The sequence below is a fragment of the Emys orbicularis genome, chromosome 6 (assembly GCF_028017835.1).
Source record: "Emys orbicularis isolate rEmyOrb1 chromosome 6, rEmyOrb1.hap1, whole genome shotgun sequence".
Lineage (NCBI taxonomy): Eukaryota > Metazoa > Chordata > Testudines > Emydidae > Emys > Emys orbicularis.
Genome location: NC_088688.1, coordinates 70630782 through 70655930, shown reverse-complemented (window position 1 = coordinate 70655930; position 25149 = coordinate 70630782). Strand labels below are relative to the sequence as shown.

Sequence of the window (25149 nt, the reverse complement as noted above, 5' to 3'; positions counted from 1 at the left end):
TTGTCTGAGTGTCTCATAATCACTAATATATCACTAGTATAGTCTTCTTATAACTTCTCAGTGCAGCAGAGAAGTACCATTATTCCCATTTTAAAGATGGGAAACCAAGGCACAGAGAAAGTGACTTGCCCAGTGTCACACAGGAAATCTGTGTCGGAACCAGGAATTGATTCCAAGTCTTCTGAGTCCCTGGTCAGTGCTTAACTGAGGACATTATTTCCTCCCTGTTTGTATTGCAGTAGTGCCTAGAATTCCCAGTCATCGTGCTAGACCCATTGTGCTAGGCTGTGTGCAAAGTAAAAGACAACCCTTGCCTTTAGATAACTTAGTTCTAAAGGCAAAACACACAGGGGTGTGTGAAACAAATGGGGGTAAATGAGTGGTGATGGAGGACAGTGATGTTAATAAGAGAATGTTTTTACATATATTTTGCACAATGTGTAGGTTTAATAAGCCAATCCGTAGTTGTAGTATTAGCTTGCACTTGCCTAGCCAATATTAGCTTGCATGGGCTTGTAGCATCAAGGCAAAGGGTGAGACTAAAGGAGGGATCTGAAGGTGGATTAGAGGAGAGATCATGCTCGATCATATAGATTTTTTTAAAAAGAAATTACAAGCTTTTGTGTGGAGATGGAGAGGCAGGTCTAAGGAGGGAATCAAAGGTGGCAAAATGTTGGCTGTTTTTGTGGATGTGGAATTCAGTGAGGGAGAAATAGAGCTGTTTGGTTAAGAAAGTGGTAGAAAAAAAGAAAAAGAGGGAATTTGCAATTAACACAATCAGTATGGTTGCTGTGGGACTTCCATTAAAGACATTCAGCAGCACAGGAACAAGAGCAGAGGAAACAGATGTTGGATGTAAGCCATAGGTAAGAGTGGGAAAGGTTAGACCTTCGGATGGGAGAGAAGGGCAAAGGAGTCAAGATTGGAGGAGAGAGTGGAATGGAAGGAATCAGTGGAGGAGAGATAAGGGGGGGCTTAAGGGTGGAAAAGAAGTCATAGATATAGATGTATTGGAAATCATGGAAAGATTAGGAAGCAGGGGGATGAGGCCGGGGGCAGGTTGACAGTGCTAAAGACAAGAAGGTGGTTATCAGAGAGGGAATGAAAGTGATCATGGAGAGAACAGTGCTTAGTAAAAACAAGTTCTTCATTGAGTGATGGTCCCTATGTGTATTCCAAATGCGGGTACCCATGCGTGCCATGCGCTGGAGCCAGACATTTTCAGTACAAGTGTCCAATGACCTGCATGTACGTCACACATTGCCTTGTGGTCCAGCCTAGGTTATAAGAGGTCATGGAGGGCGACGCTCCTTCCGTTTCCTCTTATTGCCGCATGGTCAGGGTCAGAATCCTCTCTCCGCACTCGTAGTTCACCTACAAGGGCACTTGTCGGGGAACTATGCCCTGCATCCCTGGGTTCAAGGACTGAGTGTCATGCCCTCACTCAGTCTCAGTGAGCAACGAGTACTTCCACTGCTTGGACTGCTTGAGAAGGTGCATCTCATTGCGGGCTGTGAAATCTGTCTACAGACCTGTGAGGCTCATCTCCTGCGACTCCAGAAGTTCCTCAAGCAGGAGGCTCTCTGGCCATATGTGGAGTCCAATCTGGGACTGGCGGAACCGATGGTGCCTCACCCTTCACCAGTGATGAGTGCCACACCAACCACTCCCGCCCTGATCCAACAGCACCACCGGCACAGGACAATGCCAAGCGAGAGGGTCATAAGTGCTCGCATGGCCCTCACAGCAAGTCCCTGTCATGGACTGCAGCGAAGCACAGCATTTCCTCCCCGAGCTGTGCCAGATTGCACAAGAAGTCATGTGCAGATCCGATCATGCCACCTCCTAAGCTTACCCAAGCAGAGAGTAAAAGCCAAAAGGAAGAAAGAAGTATTGGCATCACTAGCCACTGTACCGGCTGTACCAAGGGACAGCCCTCCGCAGCATGCACCCCCGGTGTGACCGGAGTCCCCACGCTCCTAACTGCACATGCCCCCTGTCGAACAACTGCTCCCAGTGGTGCACTTAGACCTGCCATATCCACTCTTGCCGCTGCTCTCGGCACTATAGTCCCCCGATGGATGCACCAGTCATCCTGGGCTAGAATCCACACCTGGAGATTGCAGGACCGCTCACACCGATGGCTCCCCTCTACCTGAGATCTCTTCAGACTGCGACAGATAGCAGAGGAACCGCATTCTCCCCAGTGTCCAGGCGCAGCTCAGACTCCCGGGCATGATCACTGCACCAGGCAGGGTGCGCTTTGGCACTGCCACCTTGATACACATATCTTTAGGGTCCGTAGTACCCCAGGACCCAACACCTTGGGCACACTGGCCGCCCTGGGACCCATACCACCCTCTGTACCTGTCATCACAGGCCTCAGATTCTTCCATCCGAGTGCCTGTGCTGGAACCATTCAGCTTGGACCCAGAGGCAGACATGGAATGGGAGCCGATCCCACTGGTTCCACCAGGACTGCCAGCTGCCGCCTCCTCTCCCACTGATGCATTGATTCCCCCAGTCCTTTTGCCTCCTGATGATCATGGGCAATACCAGGAGCTGCTGCAGAGGGTAGCCCTGGGCTTGGGCATACCTTTGGAGGAAGTTCTGGAGCAACACTACCAGCTGGTGGACATCCTCCAGACCAGGGGACCATCTCATATTGCACTGCCCATAAACCTGCACGAGCAGTCTGGCACATACCAGCTTCCTGTGCCCCCACGCCTAAGAGGGTGGAACGCAGCTATTTTATCCTATCCAAGGGGGATGACTTTCTTTTTTCCCACCCCGCTTTGCTGGTGGTACACGCGGCGACTGAATGGGCGAGGCAGCACTCCCATACCTCCCTCTCCCCTCCCCCCCGGATAGGTCAGCAAAGTGCCTTGACCTCTTGGGCCACAAGGTTTACTCCTCTGTGGCCCTGCAGTTCTGCATATCAAAGATCTGCTTGCCAAATATGACTTTAGTAACTATGCCAAGCTGGCAGAGTTCCTGGAGGATTTGCCACAGGACAAGCAACAGCCATTCCAGATTCTAGTGGAGGAAGGCCGCCTGACAGTCAAGGTTAGCCTCCAAGCTGTGGTGCATGCAGCAGCTACATCCTCCCGCTCTCTTGCCCCGGGCATCGTCGTACGATGAGACTCCTGGCTACAATCCTACAGCTTCCCCAGGGAGGTCCAGACCACGATCGAGGACCTCTCCTTCAATGAGGACAAGTTGTTCTTGGTGAAGACGGATGAGTCCCTCCACTCCCTGAAAGACTTAAGAGTGACATTCCAGTCTCTCGGGATTTACACCCCAGTGGTCTGTTGAAAGCAACAGAAGCCATCTTTCTGACCATGCTACTTGCACCCTACCAGCCCGCTTATGGCCAGTATCAGGAGCCTGCATGACGGCCTCCCAAGATCACAGCATTTGTGACCATCAGCTACTGCCACCTCCTCAGCTGTACTACAGCATCAAACAAAGGCTCAGTTTTGACATGCATATCGAGAGCTACGAGCTCCCCACATTGCTACCTCCGGCCCCCCAGCACCACCTTTGGGGTCATCTTGCCCTATTTGCCCACAACTGGGTTGAGATCACCATGGACCGTTGGGTACTAGAGATTGTACAACATGGTTACTCTATCAAGTTTCTTACCTTCCCCTCCCACCGCCGCCCCCAGCACCTCCTGGGAGTCTCTCTCATCCCAGCCTCCTACATGAGGCAGACAACCTCCTGAGGAAGGGTGTGATCTAACTAGTGCCTGACCTCTTCGTTGGCAAGTGCTTCTACTCCCTGTACTTTTTCATCTCAAAAAAGGGAGGTCTCTGCCCTGTACTCGATCTCTGACTACTCAACACCTTAATCAGGAAGACCAAGTTCCATATGATGATGTTTCCATCAAACATCCCTTCCTTTCCCCTGGGGGTGTGGTTCACACCCCTCGACATGAAAGATGTATATTTCCACATTGACATCCATCTGGCCCATTGCAAGTTTCTTCCTTTCTGCGTGGGTGACAACCACTACCATTTCAGAGTTCTTCCTTTTAGCTTCTTGATGGCCGCAAGGGTCTTTGCGGTCATTGCAACCCAACTGTGACAACAGGGGTACTCTGTGTTCCCTTACTTAGACAACTGGCTACTAGTGGTGCCAACCCTCACCAAAACGACGATGACCATCTGCGCTCTCCACTTGCTCCATGCCACTCTCGGCATCTGTATCAACTAGGAGAAATCCGTGCTTGTTCCAACGCAGACAATCCATTTAATTAGGATACACCTGGATTCCCTGACAGCTTGGGCCTTCCTCCCGGTGAACCATTTTGCCACCCTGACGGCTCCCATGGTAGCCCTACGCTGCAATCCACTCCGCATAGTGCATCACTGTCTCTGCCTCCTTGGTCACATGGTGGCCTGTATCCGTGTGATGCCCCCTGCCTGCCTACACATGCGCTGTCTACAACTGTGGATCCTCTAAGTCTGCAGACCCACCTGGATGTCATCCTGATTGTCCCACATCTGGTCTGGACCTCCCTACTGTGGTGGACCAACCCTGCCAAGGTGTTGCTAGGCACTCCCTTCACCACTTCTGCCCCCACAGCCACCATCACCACGGATACCTCTCTAGCCGGTTGGAGTGCCCACCTCGACGGACACGCCGCGCAAAGGACATGGACGCAGCGCATCAACATCCTGGAGCTTCGAGCAGTCCGCTTAGCTTGCTGTGCATTCCTGCCCCTCATCTAAGCCCAACACATTCAGTTCCTCTCTGACAATACCACTGCAGTGGCATACATAAACTAGCAAGGGGGCACCAGGTCCTGGTCACTGTCAAATTTCCTTTTTTGTCCGGGTTCCTGGCCTAGTGGTTAGGGTAGTTATATATCTTGATTTTAGTAAGGCTTTTGACACAGTCCCACGTGGCATTCTCATAAGCAAACTAGCCTAGACTAGTGGTCTAGATGAAATTACTATAAGGTGATTACTATAACTGGTTGAAAGACTGTACTCAATGAGTAGTTATCACTGTCAAAATGGGTTCACTGTCAAACTGGGAAGGCATGTTAACGGGGTCCCACAGGGGTCAGTCCTGGCTCAGGGACTGTTTAATATTTTCATTAATGACTTGTACAATAGAGTGGAAAGCATGCTTATAAAACTTCTGGATGACACCGTGCTGGGAGGGGTTGCAAACACTTTGGAGGACAGGATTAACATTCAAAATGATTTTGACAAATTTGAGAACTGGTTTGAATTCAAAAAGATGGAATTCAATAAAGGTAAGTGCAAAGTATTCATGTGAGAAGGAAAAACTAAATGCATAATTACAAAATGGGGAATAACTTGCTAAGTGATAGGCTCTACAGCTGAAAAAGGATCTAGGCTTATAGTGGATCACTACTTGAATATGAGTCTTATATCATTGTGGGGTGTATTAACAGGAGTTTTGTATGTAAGACATGGGAGGTAATTGTTCCAATCATCTGGAGTATTGTTTCCAATTCTGGGTGCCACACTTTAAGAAAGATGTGGACAAACTGGAGAAAGTCCAGAGTAGAGCAAGAAAAATGATAAAAGATTTAGAGAACCTGACCTATGAGGAAAGATTTTAAAAACTGGGCATGTTTAGTCTGGAGAAAAGAAGACTGAGTGGGGACCTGGTAACAGTCTTCAAATATGTTAAGGGCTGTTATAAAGTGGACTGTGATCAATTGTTCTCCATGTCCACTGGAGGTAAGACAAGTAGTAATGGGCTTAATCTGCAGCAAGAGAGATTTAAGTTAAATATTAGGAAAAAAGCTTTCTAACTATAGAGGCAGTTAAGCTCTGGAACAGGTTTCCAAGGGAGGCTGTGGAATCCCCATCATTGGAAGTTCTTAAGAACAAGTCATACAAAAAACGTATCAGGGATGGCTTAGATTTACTTGACCCTACCTCAGTTCAGGGAGCTGGACTTGATGGCTTCTCAAGATCCCTTCCAGCCCTACATTTCTGTGATTCTAAGTAACATTGTGAAGTTTGAAAAATGGTGTATACTGAGAGAAAGTTTAAAACTCTGAGTTGAATTATGGAGCTACTTCTTGGTACCTGGATCCCTTCATTTTTTCTAACTTGGAAGATATGATGAAATATTGAATGTCTGAGAATGTTTTCAGTGAAGAGTTTCTACAGCTAGCTCTCCCCTCACCCTGTTTCCTATATCCTCAGAGTATGCTGGGAAAGACTCTGTTCATGTTCTTAACTAGCCACAGCTTACATCTTCACAGAGCAGTGCCTTTCCTCTTTAGAGATTTTTCCAAATATATGGTTACTGAATGGACAGTTGGGGCATTTGGCAGGTTGAGAGGCAGTTTGGAATTGTGGTAGAAGCATGTTATTTAGCATGATGTTTCTGCAAACAAAATCAGAAATGAAATAGTTAGCAGTGTTGACATTTAAATTGTCATTGATAGATTTGAGAGTTAACTCATTGAGATGAGTGGCGCAATTTGCGCCTTTTAGTGCTGTTGTTTCAGATTGTCTGCAGACTCTGAAGAAAACAGTGCTTCAGTGAACATTTCGTTTCAAAATTATGAGGGCTAGAAACATAATTTTTTTAAATGAAAAATCAAATTCTGGAGCAAAATTTTGCAGTATGGGATGTATAAGAGGTGGTTCCACAGAATTGGGAAATACATATGACCCTGTTGCATATTAGTAAATACAGAAGTGAACCAAAAATCCACCAAGAAAGAAATCTTGTCCTTGCGAGGTTTCTCTGTAGTGGGCTTTGGATCCTCTTCTTACTCATGAACTCTTGGAAATGAGGGCTAAGCTCAACCTCAGCTTGCTTCAACTCCTACGTTTTGATAAGGAGGTAGAAGTCTACAATCATCATCTCTACTGCTCCATCCACAGAGAGGAGCAACCTCTATCCACAGTACAGATGGAGTCATTTATATATCCATAGGAGGTTTCTGTATTCATGCTGGAGGCTGGCATTTCACTACTATTTTTGCCTCTACATTGCACGCATCTCTTTCTTGTCACACATAAAGCAAACACAGGGAGTGCCAGCCTGGGAAGACACCAGCTAATTAGATCTCCACTCTTAGTCAAAAGAAAGGAATGGGGAGATAAGAAAAAGAGAGACGGCATGTATTACAGGATTTTTGAAATCTTATGACAAGATCCTGGGACCCATATCACATCTTGGATATGGATGATATTAAACACAGTAGTGAAACATTTCACCAAGGCAACATCTGCAGGCTAAAGCATAAGATGTGAAGTGTCTTTGGAATACACATTGATGAATCCTTTTGAACTGATGCTGGTATATTCATAAGTTACAGTCTCAATAACGTTTATATGGCTCCATGTCTAGTTGGCAGCCGGTATCAAGCGGAGTGCCCCAAGGGCCGGTCCTGGGGCCGGTTTTGTTCAATATCTTCATTAATGATCTGGAGGATGGCGTGGACTGCACTCTCAGCAAGTTTGCAGATGACACTAAACTGGGAGGAGTGGTAGATATACTGGAGGGTAGAGATAGGATACAGAGGGACCTAGACAAATTAGAGGATTGGGCCAAAAGAAACCTAATGAGGTTCAACAAGGACAAGTGCAGAGTCCTGCACTTAGGATGGAAGAATCCCATGCACTGCTACAGACTAAGGACCGAATGGCTAGGCAGCAGTTCTGCAGAAAAGGACCTAGGGGTTACAGTGGACGAGAAGCTGGATATGAGTCAACAGTGTGCCCTTGTTGCCATGAAGGCTAACGGCATTTTGGGCTGTATAAGTAGGGGCATTGCCAGCAGATCGAGGGATGTGATCATTCCTCTCTATTCGACATTGGTGAGGCCTCATCTGGAGTACTGTGTCCAGTTTTGGGCCCCACACTACAAGAAGGATGTGGAAAAATTGGAAAGAGTCCAGCGGAGGGCAACAAAAATGATTAGGGGGCTGGAGCACATGACTTATGAGGAGAGGCTGAGGGAACTGGGATTGTTTAGTCTGCAGAAGAGAAGAATGAGGGGGGATTTGATAGCTGCTTTCAACTACCTGAAAGGGGGTTCCAAAGAGGATGGATCTAGACTGTTCTCAGTGGTACCAGATGACAGAACAAGGAGTAATGGTCTCAAGTTGCAGTGGGGGAGGTTTAGGTTGGATATTAGGGAAAACTTTTTCACTAGGAGGGTGGTGAAGCACTGGAATGGGTTACCTAGGGAGGTGGTGGAATCTCCTTCCTTAGAGTTTTTAAGGTCAGGCTTGACAAAGCCCTGGCTGGGATGATTTAGTTGGGAATTGGTCCTGCTTTGAGCAGGGGGTTGGACTAGATGACCTCCTGAGGTCCCTTCCAACCCTGATATTCTATGATTCTATCAATGCTACTGAGGAATTAACAAAAGTATTGTAAATCCCAGTTGGGAATGAGATTGCAGAAGTATTATTTCAGCCTTACAATGGAGAGCCTTATTGAGTATGTTGCATCTGTGGCAGTTATTAAGGGAAGAGTAAAATTAAACTCTGAGGTTGTGTGTACATTGTTAAAGGCTTTAGATTTACTAAAATTTTTATGCAAAGTAATAAATCCCTCCTCACTGGTGTCAAATACATACCTAGGATTCTGTTTTTCTCCATTATTTCTCTACGGTATATAACTAGTGAAAGTTGCTGGTTGTTGCAATGATACCTGCATGGAGAAGGAGAGTTGGTTTGCTACAGATGATTTGTGATACTATTCTGCAGCAGACTTCAAACTGAGATTTTGTAGTAGAAGGTAAAGATTTCCAGAGGGCTTGCCTTTCTTTAGGCAAATCTTTATTGAGAAGGGAATATCTTATCTGAACTCATGACATTCTTGATGCCTTCCTCATGATATCTGCCAACTTTAGCACTGCTATGGGGAAATCATCCCCTAAATGGTCTCTCTTTCTCTTGCTGATTTATAGTAATGATGCAGTTATTTAAAATAAGACCTTTTTGCCTTTTAGGCCTGAAGATGAATGCTGTGAAGTATTTTGGGGACAGCAGCAGGAGTATTTTTGGGAGTTAGCAGCAGGTAGACAAGGAAAGGTTTTGCCACTGTAGTTAACATCAATTTAATATTTAATATATAAGGTAACAGCATGTAGCAGACACAGTGAACGCTGGAACCCATTTTATCTGGAGCAAGTAGGAGCACAGTGCCATGCAGCGAATGAAGGTCTGAGTAAATACCAAGGAAGCATTGCACACCTATTCAACAAGCTTTGTTAATATGATTTATTTTAACAACTGTTGTAGCATTGAATTGAGAGGCAGCGTTCTTATTCATTATACTGTTTACAGGGGTCAGGTTCCTGCTGAGGCAGAGCTGAATTACTTAGGAGTGGCCAAATCACTGGAAATGTATGGAGTAGATCTCCATCCTGTCTATGTAAGTACTGTTTTAATTGAAGCAAAATATTTTAAATTTGATGGCATTACAAAAAGTCTTTTAAACTTAAATAGAAAGCTGTAATTATAATACTTAATAACCAAGTGGTATCTTCTTTTAAAAACTGAGTTTAAGAAATCCAAAGGAAAAAGTACTTTTGAGGAACATGGATCAACTCCGTTTATACCTAAGGAAGCCTAATGGGTTTTGGATGAAAGAAAGTGATTCTGTTTCCCTCTGAAAGACAATTAACTGTGCTGAACAAACAATATGGATAACAAATGTAAGAGCTTTAATATAAGTGTCAGAACAAGATAAAAGAGGGTTATAATCGCCATGTTCAGAACAGGAAATATGAAAATAATACAATAAACGAGTGAGTGCTGAAAGGGCTTCAAAGTCATTGCAAATAATAGGTAACAAATAGCTGATTTGGGGCAAGAGTACATGGGACTTCAGAGGTTTGTTTTAATATTCATTGTGAAGGTTACTAAAGAGTCAGGGCATGTTTAAAAAAATCTCACTGCAATATCATGCAGCATTTCACATTTTTTTATGCCAGATTGAAGATTCCTCAATTTGTATTACAAAACAGTATTCAAGCTTTTTCTTGAAGACTACAGTGCTCAGTCAACCTAGCAATTAAAAATTATTTTGTTTCAATAATTGTGTGTATGGCATTTTTTTAAACAAAAGAATATCTCAAACTACAAAAATAAGTTGAATTGTGAGCTTTAATGGAAACATTTTGCTAATTTAAATTTAGCTAATTTAAATGTCAGTACTTTGAAAAGTTGTTAAAAGAAAAATCAAAGAAAGCCCATAAAGATTAATTATGTAATTTGCTGAAAATTGCATAGCCCACTGGATGAAGTATTTCTCTGTTACTAAATCATGGATTGTGCTACTATTTTTGGACTTCATGCATATGCAGTATCATGTTCCCCTTCTCTTATAGGCAGCTGGGAGACTTCATGGAACAGGTTTTTAACCACTGCCAAGTTAGTCATATAAAATTTGTCTAGCCTGGAAAAATTGTTTTGACCCAGTCTTGTTTGGGCTGTACACAGAGATCCATAACGGGGCAGGGAGAATGCATTGTAATGTATCTCTGCAATCTGTTCAGTGCTCCTTCTTCATCTAGCCATTGATTATTACTATTATTTAATATCCATATTACAGTAGTGCAAAAGCCCTCATTCAGGATCAAAACTCCATTGTACTAAGTACTATTCAGACCGGTACAGTGACATGGTTCCTTCCCCAAGGCACCTACACTCTAAGTAAGCTCTCTATGAATAGTTTTGGAAGTTAGTCAACTCACTGAAGAGCACTGAGAATGGCACATACGTTAACCGTAGATACAGAAATTGAGGGAGGTCATTCATTTGGATGTTCTCAATTAAGAATTTTTACTTAATTAAACGCACTTTCTACAGTCATTTGATCTTGTGACTGACATCTTTATGGTCCAGGCTTTGCTGGTCTGGACTAATGGGGCTGCACCATATTCTCCCAAACAGGTAAATAGACTAATCTTCTCTCTTGGATTTTTGGTGCATTTCCTGTCCCTGTGAGCAGCCTTATGCTCTAAGATCTCCAGTCTTTATAGTACCTTTAGTATAGTAGGATATACCAAGACAATAGTGACCATTTATAAAGACAAAACGTTAGGGCAAAAGTGCCTGGATAGTGAGACAGGGCTTTCTCAGACTGAGGCAGGCTGTTCTTACTCTCCTGTTGCCAGTCCCCTTCACATTGTGGGAGTGGAGACCTGCCATGATATTCTCCTATAAGGGAACAAGTAGCCAACATTGGAGCCACTAGTGGGTCCTGGCTGAATTCTCTGCTGCTGGTGGACAAGGGAGGGAAAGGGGAGCAATTCTAGTTAATCCACGTCATCCAGAACAGTCCATCAGGCCTGTTTCCATCCCTGTTCCTCAAGCTCAGTAGCTTCAAAGACATTTCATTGGTAGTGAGAAGGAAAGAGGACAACTACCTGCAGTCACTGCTAACTGGGGATGGGGCAGGAGTCACTAGGGATTGAGTAAGTTTTGATCATTCTGCAGCAAAATTTGGATTCAGTTAAAAATTCCACCACGTTTTCCTTAGCAAATGCTCCCAAAAGCAGAGCGCAACATAAAGGAATTCCCTGAAGAAACAAAGGAATCTTTCTGATGCTAGAAACGTAGGTGAGCCCTGTAACTCACAGGGAACACAGGTTAGTGTGTTGTTGAAAACTGAGAGAACATACAACTGGCTTCTATCCATGAGCACAGCTGAATGCCACATAGAACTTTACTGAGTCACTCCCAGCAGTCATTTTAACTCTTGCCCAATACTGATGGATCCAAGAAAATTATGATGAAAATTCATTGTTTATGAGATTCTAAGTAGTGACTCAATGTAAACCCAATGTAAAAAGGTTTCAAAGAGTTTTCTTTCTCTTTGGTGCCCTGCCCAAAATATCAAGGGGTTTTAAACCTCAAAAGACTCAAATTCTTCGTGGCCTACAAATGCTTTGAAACTGAAATACTAACTAACAGCCCTGGCAGAGCCAGGAGGCTATATAGTGTTAATAAAGGATGCTTTCCTCCTTATTCCAGTCACAGAGTCTCACCACAAATACCTTGGCTTGGCTTACAGACTATTCCTTGTCAGTTCTCATCTCTTCCCTTCAGGATTTCATCCTGTGTGATTCTGAATATTTACCATGAATTGTTGAGGCAGCTGCAATTTGCCATCAGAATTTTCATGTTATCCTGTACCAAGTTGATTGGCTATATAGACCCCAACAACTCAAGAAGTATTTCATATGGGGAAGGAACTGGGTCCCTCCTTATCATTGGCTTTGTTATCCATTGTGAGAAAAGTGCTCTGAATCCCTCATTGCAGTTGGTTTATTTAGGAACCCTCTCCAGCAACAGTGTTTCAATAAGGAGAAGGTTTCTTCAATCATGTTACAGGGAAGCAGGTCAGACTAGCATTATACACCTTAATTCAAGAGTTACGGCATTTGTTGGGTGTCATGTCTTGATAGGGGATTTATTCTCTGGGTTTTGTGCCTCTCATCTGCCCTCATGAAATCCTTTCTTTTCCAATGGAAAAATGGAGACCCTCATGGCCCAGAACTTCCTGAAAGTGCGTGTTCATTTGTCCATGACATGGTGGGAAGTTCATGTTCATTTGTGAAAAACTTTGGCCTTTGTGGCTGGGCTGTGCACAGGGGTACGTCAGATGGCAGAAATCTAAGTCAGCAGATCAGTTTTTGGGAGACGAAGGAGCAGCAATTTAATTTCAGATTGGTGGAGCCTCTTGCAGAAATACAATTTTAAGGTAGGAAATAATTTTTTAGGGGTGGGTTGGCATGGTGCTTGTTCAAAAATTAGTTGGACATTTGTCTGAAGGAAAGTACCAAGAAAGTGAGGTTTCAGAAGAACAGCCTGTAGAATATCTCAAGAGACCTCTCTTCTGCTGGAAGTCCCTTCTTTGTGCTTTGCCACATTGGTAGCTCCTACCTCCTTACACGTGGTGGGGTTAACTAGTAGTATTTAAAAATGGCTGTTATTTAATGTGGTACTTGGATGCTGGTTAGATCAGGGAGATGACTGGTTGTGTCATTTTCTGCGTCTCCTTTTGATTACAGTTTTTGACCCCTCCATAATTTCCCAATATGATCATTACATTTTTCAGTTCTGCAGGGACCAGAAGTTAGTTGAGCAGACTGATGGTTCATGTGTCTTGGTTGGTATGGTAGAATGAACCTATTCTAGCATTCAGAAGTATATTTACTTTATGAGTAAATACTGTATCTTATGCAGTGTGAAGTTTTGACTGTAATTACTTTCTTTAGATTTTTAAAGAAGAGAAATATGGCATTTTAGTTGATGAATTGTTTCTCACTCTTACCTGATTCATGTAAGAAGTCCTTACTTATGAGAGCAATCCCACTGAAGGTTATAGGATTACTCCCATGAGTAAAGTTACTCAAGGAAGAAAGAATTTTGTAGGATTGGGTGGCTAGCTTACTAAGATGATGATGATCACAATATCCACTTATACAGAGGTTGTCATCAGCAGATTTCAAAGAGCTTTACAAAGGAGGTCACAGTATCATTGTCCCCATTTTACAGATGAGGAAACTGAGGCACAGAGAGGTTAAAGTGACTTGCCCAAAGTTACCTAGCAGCAGAACCAGTAATAGAACCCATTTCTCCTGAGTCCCATGCCAGTGCTCTATTCACCAGGCCACACTGCTTCTTAGATGATATCTATAAAAATAAAATTGTGGTTGTAAGTAATAAAATGACATATGTTCTGTTTTCCAGGGTGAAAACAAGTCTGAATATTTTTTAGGATTAACACCTGTAGGAGTTGTTGTTTACAAGAATAAAAAACAAGTAGGGAAGTATTTCTGGTATGTACAACATAATATTGCAGACTGTATTAAAATAATGTGGCTATAAGGAAAAATAAAAAATACTGAATATACGTATGATATGACTGGTTAGTTTGATAAGAGCTAAACTGATGTACTTGTTGGAATCACTGATCTTTCTGTCTAGATTACATTGTCTGTGTTCTATTTCTAATATTGCAAGAGATGGGTTTAGCTTTCCCTGTTCCCATTAAAGTGTTTAAGTAAATTTGTTAATCTCTAAGGTGCCACAAGGACTCCTCATTGTTTTTGCTGATACAAACTAACACAGCTACCACTCTGAAACTTTTTTTCTTGTGAGTAATATATGTGGAGCACTGGTAAAAATGATCATATATGAATGGCTTACTGAAACTCTCCTTTCAATTTTTTTGTTTCTTCTTTGTGTCTTTCTGATGTGTTGGATTTAAATACCATAACATGTCTCTTTATCTTTTTTTCAACATTTAGGCCTAGAATTACAAAGGTTCACTTCAAGGAAATGCAGTTTGAACTTAGAGTGCTGGGAAAAGATGTAAGTTTTTATTTCAAGTCTGAAAGAAGAAATAGTGAAACTAATCAAGTTAACAGTTTGGTGTGTTCAGTGAAATGAAACTATTATTGCCAGTTTTGCTTTTAACCACCACCACAAAAAACTCCTCTTATATTTAAATTTATTCCCAAATGTAATCTTTCTTGATGGGTATTGTAGGTAGGGTTAAGTTTTCTCTCTTTCCCCCCTGCCTATTCTTCACTTTGTAGGGAAGGCAGGAAAGCCCTACTGAAGCAGAGCAGAATGGGACTTTATAGTATATTATCAAGATTTGTTCTTCTATGCCATCAGTAAGGCCCATGTTTTAGAATATTGCAGAATGTCTATTCATGTACAAACAAGTCTGAGTTCTACTTTAAAGTAAATTACATATAGGTAATGCTGTAGTTACTGTCTGATGGCACATGTACGTAGTAAGTATTTGTGTGAAATGCCAGGAATTACTTCAGATGTTTAACAAACTGAATGAGAAATCTGGAAGCTTGAGAAAGGAGACATAGGTTTACGGTGTGGTTGACTCATAAACTTGTTGAAAGTTTTATATTGTGCTCATAATAGGCCATCTCCCTGATGGTATTCGGCAGTTTCAAGCCCTGACAGGTATTTTTAGAAAACGGTTTAAGAGAACAGCAAGAACAAGGGTGTGAAAGATCATTAAAATCTGCACTGCAACTAATGCTTCTTTGAAGTGCTATTGCAATACTCTGTATTCTGACAGTATAGGGAGATGCCAGAATGTCCAAACATATCCACCTTCCTGTTTTTGATACATATGTTTTTTGTTACTACAAAGGAGATTGTTGATGAAATAAATAATTGTGTCAGTTGTCTTATCTTTCTGATTCTATTTCATCATAATGCTGATTTATGCAGCTACACACACAGATAAGCATAGGTGGCCAGTGTGGCTTGCCTGCTCCTAAATTCCAACATCATGATGCTATAGGATATTCCCAAATTTATTTTATTCCCTTTATATCCTGGAATAAATGCCAGCACCGTGTCATTTCACAGGGAAACTGAGACAAGAATTTGCAATATGATATGGGTGCAAAAAATGCCATTTCTGCATTGTGCTACATTCTGGGAGACATCCTACCCTGGAGGAGGAAGGGACTAGTCCTTCTCCTTACAGATATAGTGTGACCAAACCTGGAATATTGCATTCATTTCCAGGCACCTCAATTACCAGAAAGATATTAACAATTAGCATTAGCATTATAGATACAGTAATTTCAATCCGCCTTTCTAAAACGTTCAAGCAAACAGACCATATGAACTCTGGGTTAGTACTCTCTTGACAGCTGCTTTTCCTTTTTGGACTAGAGAATGTGTGGGTGTGTGCATGGTGGTGTCTGCAGATGTTCATACTGGATCCTTGAAACACAAATTGAAGTGATGTGCCTAAAACACAAATGCGAACAAGGAATGGTGATAATTGGCTATTATTACGCTCTTATTCAGTCTAAGAAATGATGAAATTTTACAGCCAAATGCTGAAGTGTGTGAAATAATGGTGAGTTCTACATTAGCGTCGAATCCTGAAACCCCTTACTCATACAAGTAGTTCTTACTCACTTGAGTATCAGTTCAGTTCATTGTGGCTACTTACATAAATGAGGGTTCATCACATTAATAAGGATTTGCAGGATAAGGCTCTAATTTATCAGTCATGAATTATTGCTGAAGTGAACGAATGGGCTGAGAATGTTGATAGTACAAACACCATCACAAATGGTGCATTGTAGGACCTGAGCAATGGAAAGACCTCCATTGACTTCAAGGGCTTTGGATCAGGCCCATAGTGAACCGAGACCCCAATTCAACAACAAACACATGCCTAACTTTAAACATCTAAATGACCATAGACAATATTCCTGACTTATTTAGGTTCAGTATTTTGTCTGTTTACTTCTCAGATGATACATTGAGGCCCAACAGTGTGATTATCAGCACTTGTAATCATGAATGCATACCTCATGGGGCTTCTCACATGCTTAATTGGGCATGGGCTTAAATACCTTGCTTGCTGAATGGCTGCCTTGGATTTTTTTTTTAAAGCTGTTGTACTCTATCTATTTTGTGAACAGAGAAGTTCAGTCTTGGGGCCACCAGTTTTGCACCTTTCACAAACACTATGTTAATCTTGTTATTAAAAATAAATAAAAAATGTAAATTGTAGCCAGAATTTTTAAATAAATACAGAGTTAAAAGTAATTGGTGTTGATGCTTTGTCTCTAGATTTTGTGCCTTGTATGAGTGCAATAATACTTCCTTATCTCTACTGGAAATACCTTGCCTGATGGATCCTAGGATTGCTTTAGCCTTTTTCATGGCCAAATCATTTTGGCATCTCATAGTCATCCTGTGATCAACCAATACACCCAGGTCTTTCTCCTCCTCTTTTGCTTCCAACTGATACGTCCTCAGCTCATAGCAAAAATTCTTGTTGTTAGTCTGCTAAGTGCATGACCTTGCACTTTGCACTATTAAATTTCATCCCATTTCTATTCCTCCAGTTTTCAAAGTCCTCCAGATCTTCTTGTATGATATTCCTGTTCTCCTCTGTATTGGCAATAACTCCCAACTTTATGTCATCTGCAAATTTTATTAGCATGTTCCCACTTCTTGTGCCAAGGTCATGAATGAAAATGTTAAATAAGATTGATCCTAAGACTGATCCCTGAGGAACTCCTCCAGTAACCTCCCTCCAGCCTGACAGTTCACCTTTCAGTATGATTCCTTGTAGTCTCCCTTTAACCAGTTCCTTATTCACTTTTCAATTCTCATATTAATCCCCATCTTCTCCAATTTAACTAATAATTTCCTATGTTAAATTGTATCAAATACCCTACTGAAATCCAGGTAGATTAGAGCTACTGCATTTCCTTTGTCTAAAAAATCAGTTATCTTCTCAAAAAGATGATCAGGTTGGTCTGGCACAATCTACCTTTTGTAAAACCATGTTCTGTTTTGTCCCAATTACTGTTTGATGATATGGTCCATAATGAAGTAAATGAATTAATGCCCTATAATAATAATAATAATAATTAATAACAACAAACTGTACTAGAATATATTAAATGCTTTATGTAGAACATAGTTTTAATATCACAGTGGAAAGTCTGTAAACATTGTTATAATTTTAGGCTTTAATTTATATTTTCAACTATTGGCAGATGTGAATTAAAAGCAATCAAACCCACTTCTCACAGATATACCAATGTAGGGAGAATAGTCTCTTAGTTACTTTTAGTACTTTGTGTTTGTGCAGTGGTGCTGCACCTTAACAGTTACTTAATGGAAAGCCTTGCTTGTTTTCAGTTTCCCCTTAAGGCAAATGAAAATTAAGGTTCAGATTTTCAGAGCTGTCTAAAGGATTTGGATGCCCAATTCCCATTAACATTAATGGAAATGGACATCCAAATCCCTAGATGGATTTACGCATTTCAGCCCAAATATACAGAGCACTGTCCTCAGGCTGGTTAAAGATTACAATATGGAGTTTTTGTGTCAGGGAAAATTATTTATCATTGATGCTAGTGAGCCTGTTGTTTACATCATTTGGCTTTTCATAAACTCAGTGATTCAACAAGCACAAAATATTTACTGTTGCTGCATTTATAATGAAATTAAGAGCTTCACCTTCTCTGTTTCTTGTACTGAGATCTGTAGTGCTTCAGCAGTTCTCTTCCCTGAAAACCACTTGTATAATTATGACTTGTTTACTCTATTTCTGTAAACCCATTTCTGCTGTATACTAATATTACTATAAGGTAATTGGATTTAATGTACACCTAATTTATATCCTGTATCATTTAATTTTTTTCTCCATTACACTATCTACATTATTTTTTCTCATGCTTTTTAAAAATGGCAAAAATAGTATTTTGCTGTCCCTGGCTTACCATTGTATAAGAGGCAACAAAGAGTCCTGTGGCTACCCTTCTGATACTTGACATTGTATAAGAGACCAATTATTTGGATCAGCTGGCAGAAATTTTCTTGCATTGACGTTAGTCACTGGATCAATATAACTTTGTCCCTCAACTTGAACGGTGCTCTGAATTCAGAAGTAAGAGCATGTGTTAAGCATTCCATGAAAGCTTTAAATAGCAGCCTGAAGGAGTGAACCTTTCCCATTTATAGATTGCAAAGAAACAGTCTCTCAGTAAGACAAATAAAGTTAAGACAAATTCTCATGATAAACAAGTATATTTTGGTTGAGCTCCCCTTGGGAAAACTATGGGGTCTGATTGTTGCTGTGTGCAATCTTCACTAGGGTGAACGTCAGCTGTGCACATTTTTGTTGAAATTCACCCAGGAACATAGGTGACCACAGAAAGTCCCCCAATGCAGCAGAATCATTGTGATTACACTACATGTGAATGGGTAACACTTCAGTGGGTGCACAGAGGACACTGCACCTCCTGAATGTGACAGAACTGGGTTCCACACTAGCGATGCATAGGCCACTACAGAAAGGGGCTGAAGGAATGGGCAAAGGAATGGAAAAAGACTGTGGTTACATGTATCCAGTGGGCGTGGCAAGGAATGTTTTTAGACCAATGTGCAGGAATCACAGGCTCTGGTATAGCAACTGCAAAGAGGGTATGTATCTGCTCTGGTCACAGGTTGGGATGTTTATTCTGTACACACATACCCCAGCATTGTTCTCTCTTCCAAGCCCTTTTATTTGGGCATTGTATGTGGGAGTGGCTTGTGTATGTGAGAGTGAATTAAACCCACTTACAGGAGAAGGTACCCTTAAATCTTGACTGTATCAGGTCTTTGACAGGTTCTATGAATAGTGCACATGAAAAGTATTTATACATGCAGAATATCTTACTATACTTCTTTCACTATTTCCCTTCTTGAAACTAGAGCTGTGCAGAGGATGGAAATTCCATTTTGCAAGGGATTTTTACATTTTGATTAGTTTTTAATCAGAACGAAACCTGAAAATATCTAAATTCTCCACAAAGGAAAATTCTGAAAAAACAAACAAACATTGCTTCAGATCGATCAAAATGTTTTGTTTTGAGAAAATTGAAACATTTGTTTTGATTTTAATTTTTTGTTGCATTATAATGTAACCCAAAATTTAAAACAAACAAAACAAAGTCATTTCAAAATGAAAAATCAAAATGTTTCATACTGACAATGTTAAAACAGGATGTTTTGACATTGTCAGAAACTAGGGTTTTTTCAGTTTTCTCCGATATGAAATTTTGGCAAAATCAGCATAATTTTGTGAAGTGTCGAGATTTTGATGGAGTTGCATTTTCCAAAGGAAAATAGCCCTATCAAAGTTTTCTGACCAGCTTTTCTTGAAATCTATACCTTCTGTACCTGGAAGTAACCTCCTGTAGATCCTGAATTGAATTAAAGGTTGTTTGCTTGAGGGATTAAGCTCTGATTTGCCAGATGTGTTTGAAGAACTCATAGTTCAAATGCCTGTAATAAGTTGTGATCAGTGGAAAAACTCAGGAATGAGTTGGGAAGGGACATTTTGACTAGTGTTTGGCTCACACATGCCAGACTGGGCCTTTCAAGAAGTCTCTCTGGGCTGGATACACAAGTCCAGCTAGGCTATGCTCAGTACTGAATCCAAGGACTTCAGGGACAAAACTAGTCAATTGTGGAAGTTAGAACAGTATCAGGACAAGTCCAAACTACAGCAGCTCTAAGGGCACCCTAGGGGCCATTCCTTTGGCCAGGTTGTCCTGAGTGCAAGGTTTTATTTTTATTTGTGTGACTTTTGTCAGGAATGCCTACAGCTCTGGATAGAGGCCTTTTTCATTACTGTTAGAAATCTAAATCAATATATTAATAAGCTGGTTCAGCCATACCCCTTCCTGCCCTGCCACACTGTGTGTGCTGGGGTGGGGAGGGGTGCACGAGGGAGAGTCATGGAGCTGGTTGTGCAGCTCTTCATCTCCTTTCTGCCTCATCTGTGGCATAAAAGAGACAGAGCCAGGGCAGAAGATCTGGCCCTCTCACGCTAGCTGCAAATTTAACTTAAAATCCCATCCAGAAAAATAGAGCAATTTGTTCATGTTACTTAAAAATTACAAACAGTGGGTCAGTTTACACAAATTGAAATCAATGGGGTGGTATGAGTGTAAGCAAGTGCAGAGAATTTGATCCACTAAATAGAGAGTTTTGTACTTGTCTTCCCCCCCCCCCCCCCCCCCCGCTTACCCACTCAACCATCTGCTACTTGTAGCAGTAAGAGTTGTGTAGTGGTTAATAGGTGAATCACCACTAAACAGCTTTCTGTTTAAAGTGCAGTGAATAAAATTCCTTGGCAAACCTGAAGTGGTCGCTTAATTTTCAGGTTTATTTTTTAGCCTTTTGTGAGTTATTGTTTAGTAAAGTTTTTGTATTGTTACTTTATGAGGCTAAGGTACTTTAAATCTTGAAGTGGTTATGCAGTAATAGCACAGGTTTATTATTATTTTGATACTTGAGTTGTATGATGTACTTTAAGATAATTATCTTCTTGACTGTAGAGTTGAGGTGACCTTGTGTAACCCGTAATACAGTCTTAATTGCATAAGCTAGGATTGGTATGCATTAGGTAAATACATTTAAAAAAAAACCCTTAAGAACATTTTCTGTTGGAGGAAACAAATGATAATCTCCAGGTATGTGTCTAACTTGGCAAAGAATAATGTTTCGCTCTAAGCAACTGCTTCCAAATATGTATATTCTGCTATCGTTCATTTACTGAAGCAGAGTGGCAATGTGTATGTGGCCAGATCTTCAGCTGCACTGGGTTTACACTCGATTAATCTGACAAGAGTGGGGAGAAGGAGAAGTTACTGTAAATCACTTTTCTGCTTCTATGAACCTGGTCTGGCTGGGGGCCAAAATAGTCCCTGTCATAAATTAGTGTAGCCTAAGGGTTACTGTATGTTATGTTGACTGCCGCAGTCCCATAGGGTCTGACCAGTCTATCAGTTTACACCAGCTGAGACTCTGGTCTATAAATTTTAATGTAGACACAGTCATAACATCCTAAAATCTGCTTCTCTTGTTTCACTTTTTAAAAAAAACTTGACACTTCATTAAAAATCCTAGCTCTGGATTTGTCACACACAATAAGAGTGAATTGGATTTTTCAGTAGCTGGAATTTTGCTCCTGATTGCCAGAGATTCACATGTTGTATGATTCTCCTGTTGTATGTCCAGCATGGCAGATTTGGAATTCAATACCCCCCAGACCCCAGTAATATCTGAGATCATGTTTTTTATTAATTGCAGGAATATATTGTTGCAAAGCAAATATAAGCATCATCTATACTCTGCAGAACATCAGTCTCTTTAGATGAAAGAGTTTCATCTCCCAGTTTCCAGTACTTGCAATGGTGATGATTCCTATTGCAGGCCCCTCTTTTTGCTGTAATGTCTTTAGGAAAAAAGGTCCCTCTGGGTGAAGGCTGCAGCTTATCTGGGGGCATATTCAGTCCTTGGTAACTTCACCTAAATATCCCAGCCATCAGTGTAATCTTCTGCAGTGGAAAAATATACATTAAATCTCTAAAAGAATGAAGTGGCTCAGGTATATCCCTTATGTTTTTGTCATTGTCAGAGAATGAAACATTAGTTATTTATTCCAATCGTCGGTGCAACCCCCCCATTATTATTATTGTTTATTGCTTGTTTCATGTTTGAAGAAAGGCTTTCAAGCAAGTAATTTGTAACTTTCATGAACTGCCCGACAGCCTTTAATAAGGGATGTAATCTATTTATTTGTTAGGAGTGAGATTTTTGGATTCTGGGGAATGCACTAGATTAGTTCATGATTTGCAGGTTTGTTTGCAAATCATAGCTGCGGTTTAAATGAAAAATGTGAGAAACCTGAATGGACTCTACATGCATGCCCACACATCATGCTGTATGTGCAGGCATCCATTTTATAAAACCAGCTACTAAAAATGGTAACATTCCATTTATAAACACTTGTTATATGTTATCAGATTATTGAGGAAACTCTTTTAGGACCTGAGTCTGTCACTCATACTGAGCGATAATTTACTACATGAATAATCCCACAGAAATCAGTGGGACTACTCAAGTAGTAAGGTACTATATACTCAGTGTAACAGTGACAGAACGAGGCCCTTAATAAGTTAACTGGATGACAGATAAAGTTTAAGGTTATTCATGTTGAGTCTTGAATTTTATAATTTGTTGAAAAAGATTAGTATAATCCTGGAAGATTTATTTTAATGTCAATAGATAAAATCTTCAAACATGAGTGTCTAAAGGTAGGTTTCTAATTCTGAGTTTAGAGAGACAAGGCGGGTGAGGTAATATCTTTTATTGGACCAGCTTGTGTGTTGGTGAGACAAGCTTTTGAGCTTACATAGAGCTCTTCTTAAGGATCTTCTTCAGGACCTGAAGAAGAGCTCTGTGTAAGTGTGAAAGCTTGTCTCACCAACAGAAGTTGGTCCAATAAAAGAGATTACATCACCTGCCTTGTCTCTCTAATATCCTGGGACCAACACAGCTGTAACAACACTGCATACAACAATTGAGTTTAGGCACTTTGGACTGATTTACAAAGATGCCTAAATATAGACTTAGTTCTTAGGATCAGTGCTTAATTAAGCTTATGCCCAAATAAATCTGTTAGTCTTTAAGGTGCCACCCGACTCCTTGTTGTTTTTGTAGATACAGACTAACACGGCTACCCCCTGATACTTAATTAATCAGTGCTACTCTGAAACCAGTGTTTAATTTGTAATGAAAGAAGTGCTGGGGCTCAAGCAATTAGGTTCCGGGGCTCAAGCAATTCTTTTACTTTCATAACTCAGGCAGCAAGCCCAGAGGTGCTGGGGTGATGAACTGCCAAGCCTAGTGGTGCCAGGGTTTGGCCCGTGCAAGCCCTGGCACAAATAGAGCGCTGCTTAGGATCTTGGCTTTAGGTGTGCATATTTTGAAAATCTTGACCTAGGTAGATGGCATTACAAAAAAGGGGAATCCTTTCTTCCCAAATCCTATCTTCTAGCTAGCTAGCCACTTAATGTTGAAATTCCTTTTGTGCCAGATATGCACAGTTGATTCATTTGCTGAACATACTACTGTAAATACCAATTTATTTCATAGGCTGGGTTTTGAATGCAATCTATCAGAAAGGAAATTTATAGCTCAGTTTAGAATCACTTTATTAGACAATGGAGTTTCCATTGTATGCGTAGTGAAGGTTGGTATTAGCAGTAACACACACAAGCCAGGGTCTGCACAGACTGCACAGATTTGTGATTTCCTGTAAAACAAAATATTAAAAAATATATACTAGGTGCATGGTCACACTTCCACCTATTGTAACATATATCGCAGGAATGATGTTTCAGTAAGCAAAGAAAATAAAAAAATACAGACCTGAACATCCTTTTCCTGTTGACACCACTTCATTTGAGGTATTTTATGATTTGTAAATTTCTCTTCTTCTCCTTCTCCTACATCATCATCACCAGTCTTCTTTATACCATGTATGGCAGTGATAGTAGAAGCTGATAGCAATCTCCCATCTGACTGATTTCCATCTGTCTCTAGCTAGTTTTTAAGTTTTGAGCATTCATTTTTCATCTTTCTGCCTGTAGAAGCCTTCCCAACAGTTGCTATCTTCCAAGATTTTCTGTCTTCTGCTCCCTTTCCCACATATTTGAAAATATTGCATTCTATAATTAGTTAATTTTCTTCCTGTTCTCTCTTTCTTTGTGTCACTTCTTCCAATTGTCTTCTTGATTTCCAGGTTTAATTTTGCCCCTTTTTTGTGTCCTTTTGCTTTGATTTAGTCTGCCCCACCTGCCTTATTCTTACCTTCATTTATGTTTTTTCTCTGCTCCCTGTTGTCCTTTCCTCTGTGCATTAGTAAATAAAGCCTTTACAAGATCCTAGTCACTGACTTGCACATAGTTTTACTAATGTCATTTGCCCAGGACCTGGTTGTTTATAAGTGTTAAGTTATAAATGTTACTTACTTTTACTGTCTGAAGTTTCAGATAAATTGAGTGTTGTAATGTCACACAAACTTTAATGTTATAAAATGAAAAATTATTTTTGGGGGAAATGTGTGCTTTTGATTGGCCTTTTAAGGTGTGGTTTGAGAAAACATCACTAATAGAATATATGAAAAAATATGGGTTTTTGCTAGTAAAATACGTGTCAGTAATATAATACATCAAACCAGAAGTGACAAACAAAGTAGTTTCTGTGATTCTATTTTAAATTAAACAGTTTTATACATTTCTAGGACCTGCTTCTCCTCTCACATACACCAGTATGTCATTGTTGACCTCAGTGAAGTTTCTCCTGATTTATACTGGCACAAGGGAGAGGAGAATCAGGCCCCACACGAGTAGTTCGGCAAGTGAAAATCCACTCCATAGGAAGAATCTTTCATAGTAATGTTGTCTCTTTTTATTTCAGTGCAATGAAACATCCTTCTTTTTTGAAGCACGTAACAAAACCACATGCAAACATCTTTGGAAATGCTGTGTAGAGCACCATACGTTCTTCAGGTGAGTGGAGATAAAGGTATTAAGGTTTTACTATGTTATGACAACAGAAGATAAACGTGCTGGCTGAGATTCTTGCTGCACCTCTTAGAAGCATAGCACAGACTCACAGCACAGGGGGTGAGGGGTTAGGGTGGCCTTAAGCCACTCTTGTGCCCTCCTGATTCTGGGCTCCTCTGTGAGACATGCCCTGCCCAAGTCTCTTTCTAGGCATAGTTTTATTCTTCTACTATAGAATGTAGGCAAAAACATCAAACA

At 41.0% G+C, this 25149-nt stretch overlaps 1 protein-coding gene across 1 annotated transcript in view; it reads left to right on the top strand.

Annotated features, from left to right (window-relative positions):
- EPB41L4A (erythrocyte membrane protein band 4.1 like 4A) overlaps positions 1-25149 on the top strand; it is a 207267-nt gene that overhangs the window by 117579 nt on the left and 64539 nt on the right. Inside the window, exons 7-10 of the mRNA XM_065406716.1 lie at positions 9302-9389; positions 13718-13806; positions 14278-14341; positions 24803-24894. Coding sequence (XP_065262788.1) covers positions 9302-9389; positions 13718-13806; positions 14278-14341; positions 24803-24894 — 333 coding nt within the window. The remainder of the gene's footprint in view (positions 1-9301; positions 9390-13717; positions 13807-14277; positions 14342-24802; positions 24895-25149) is intronic.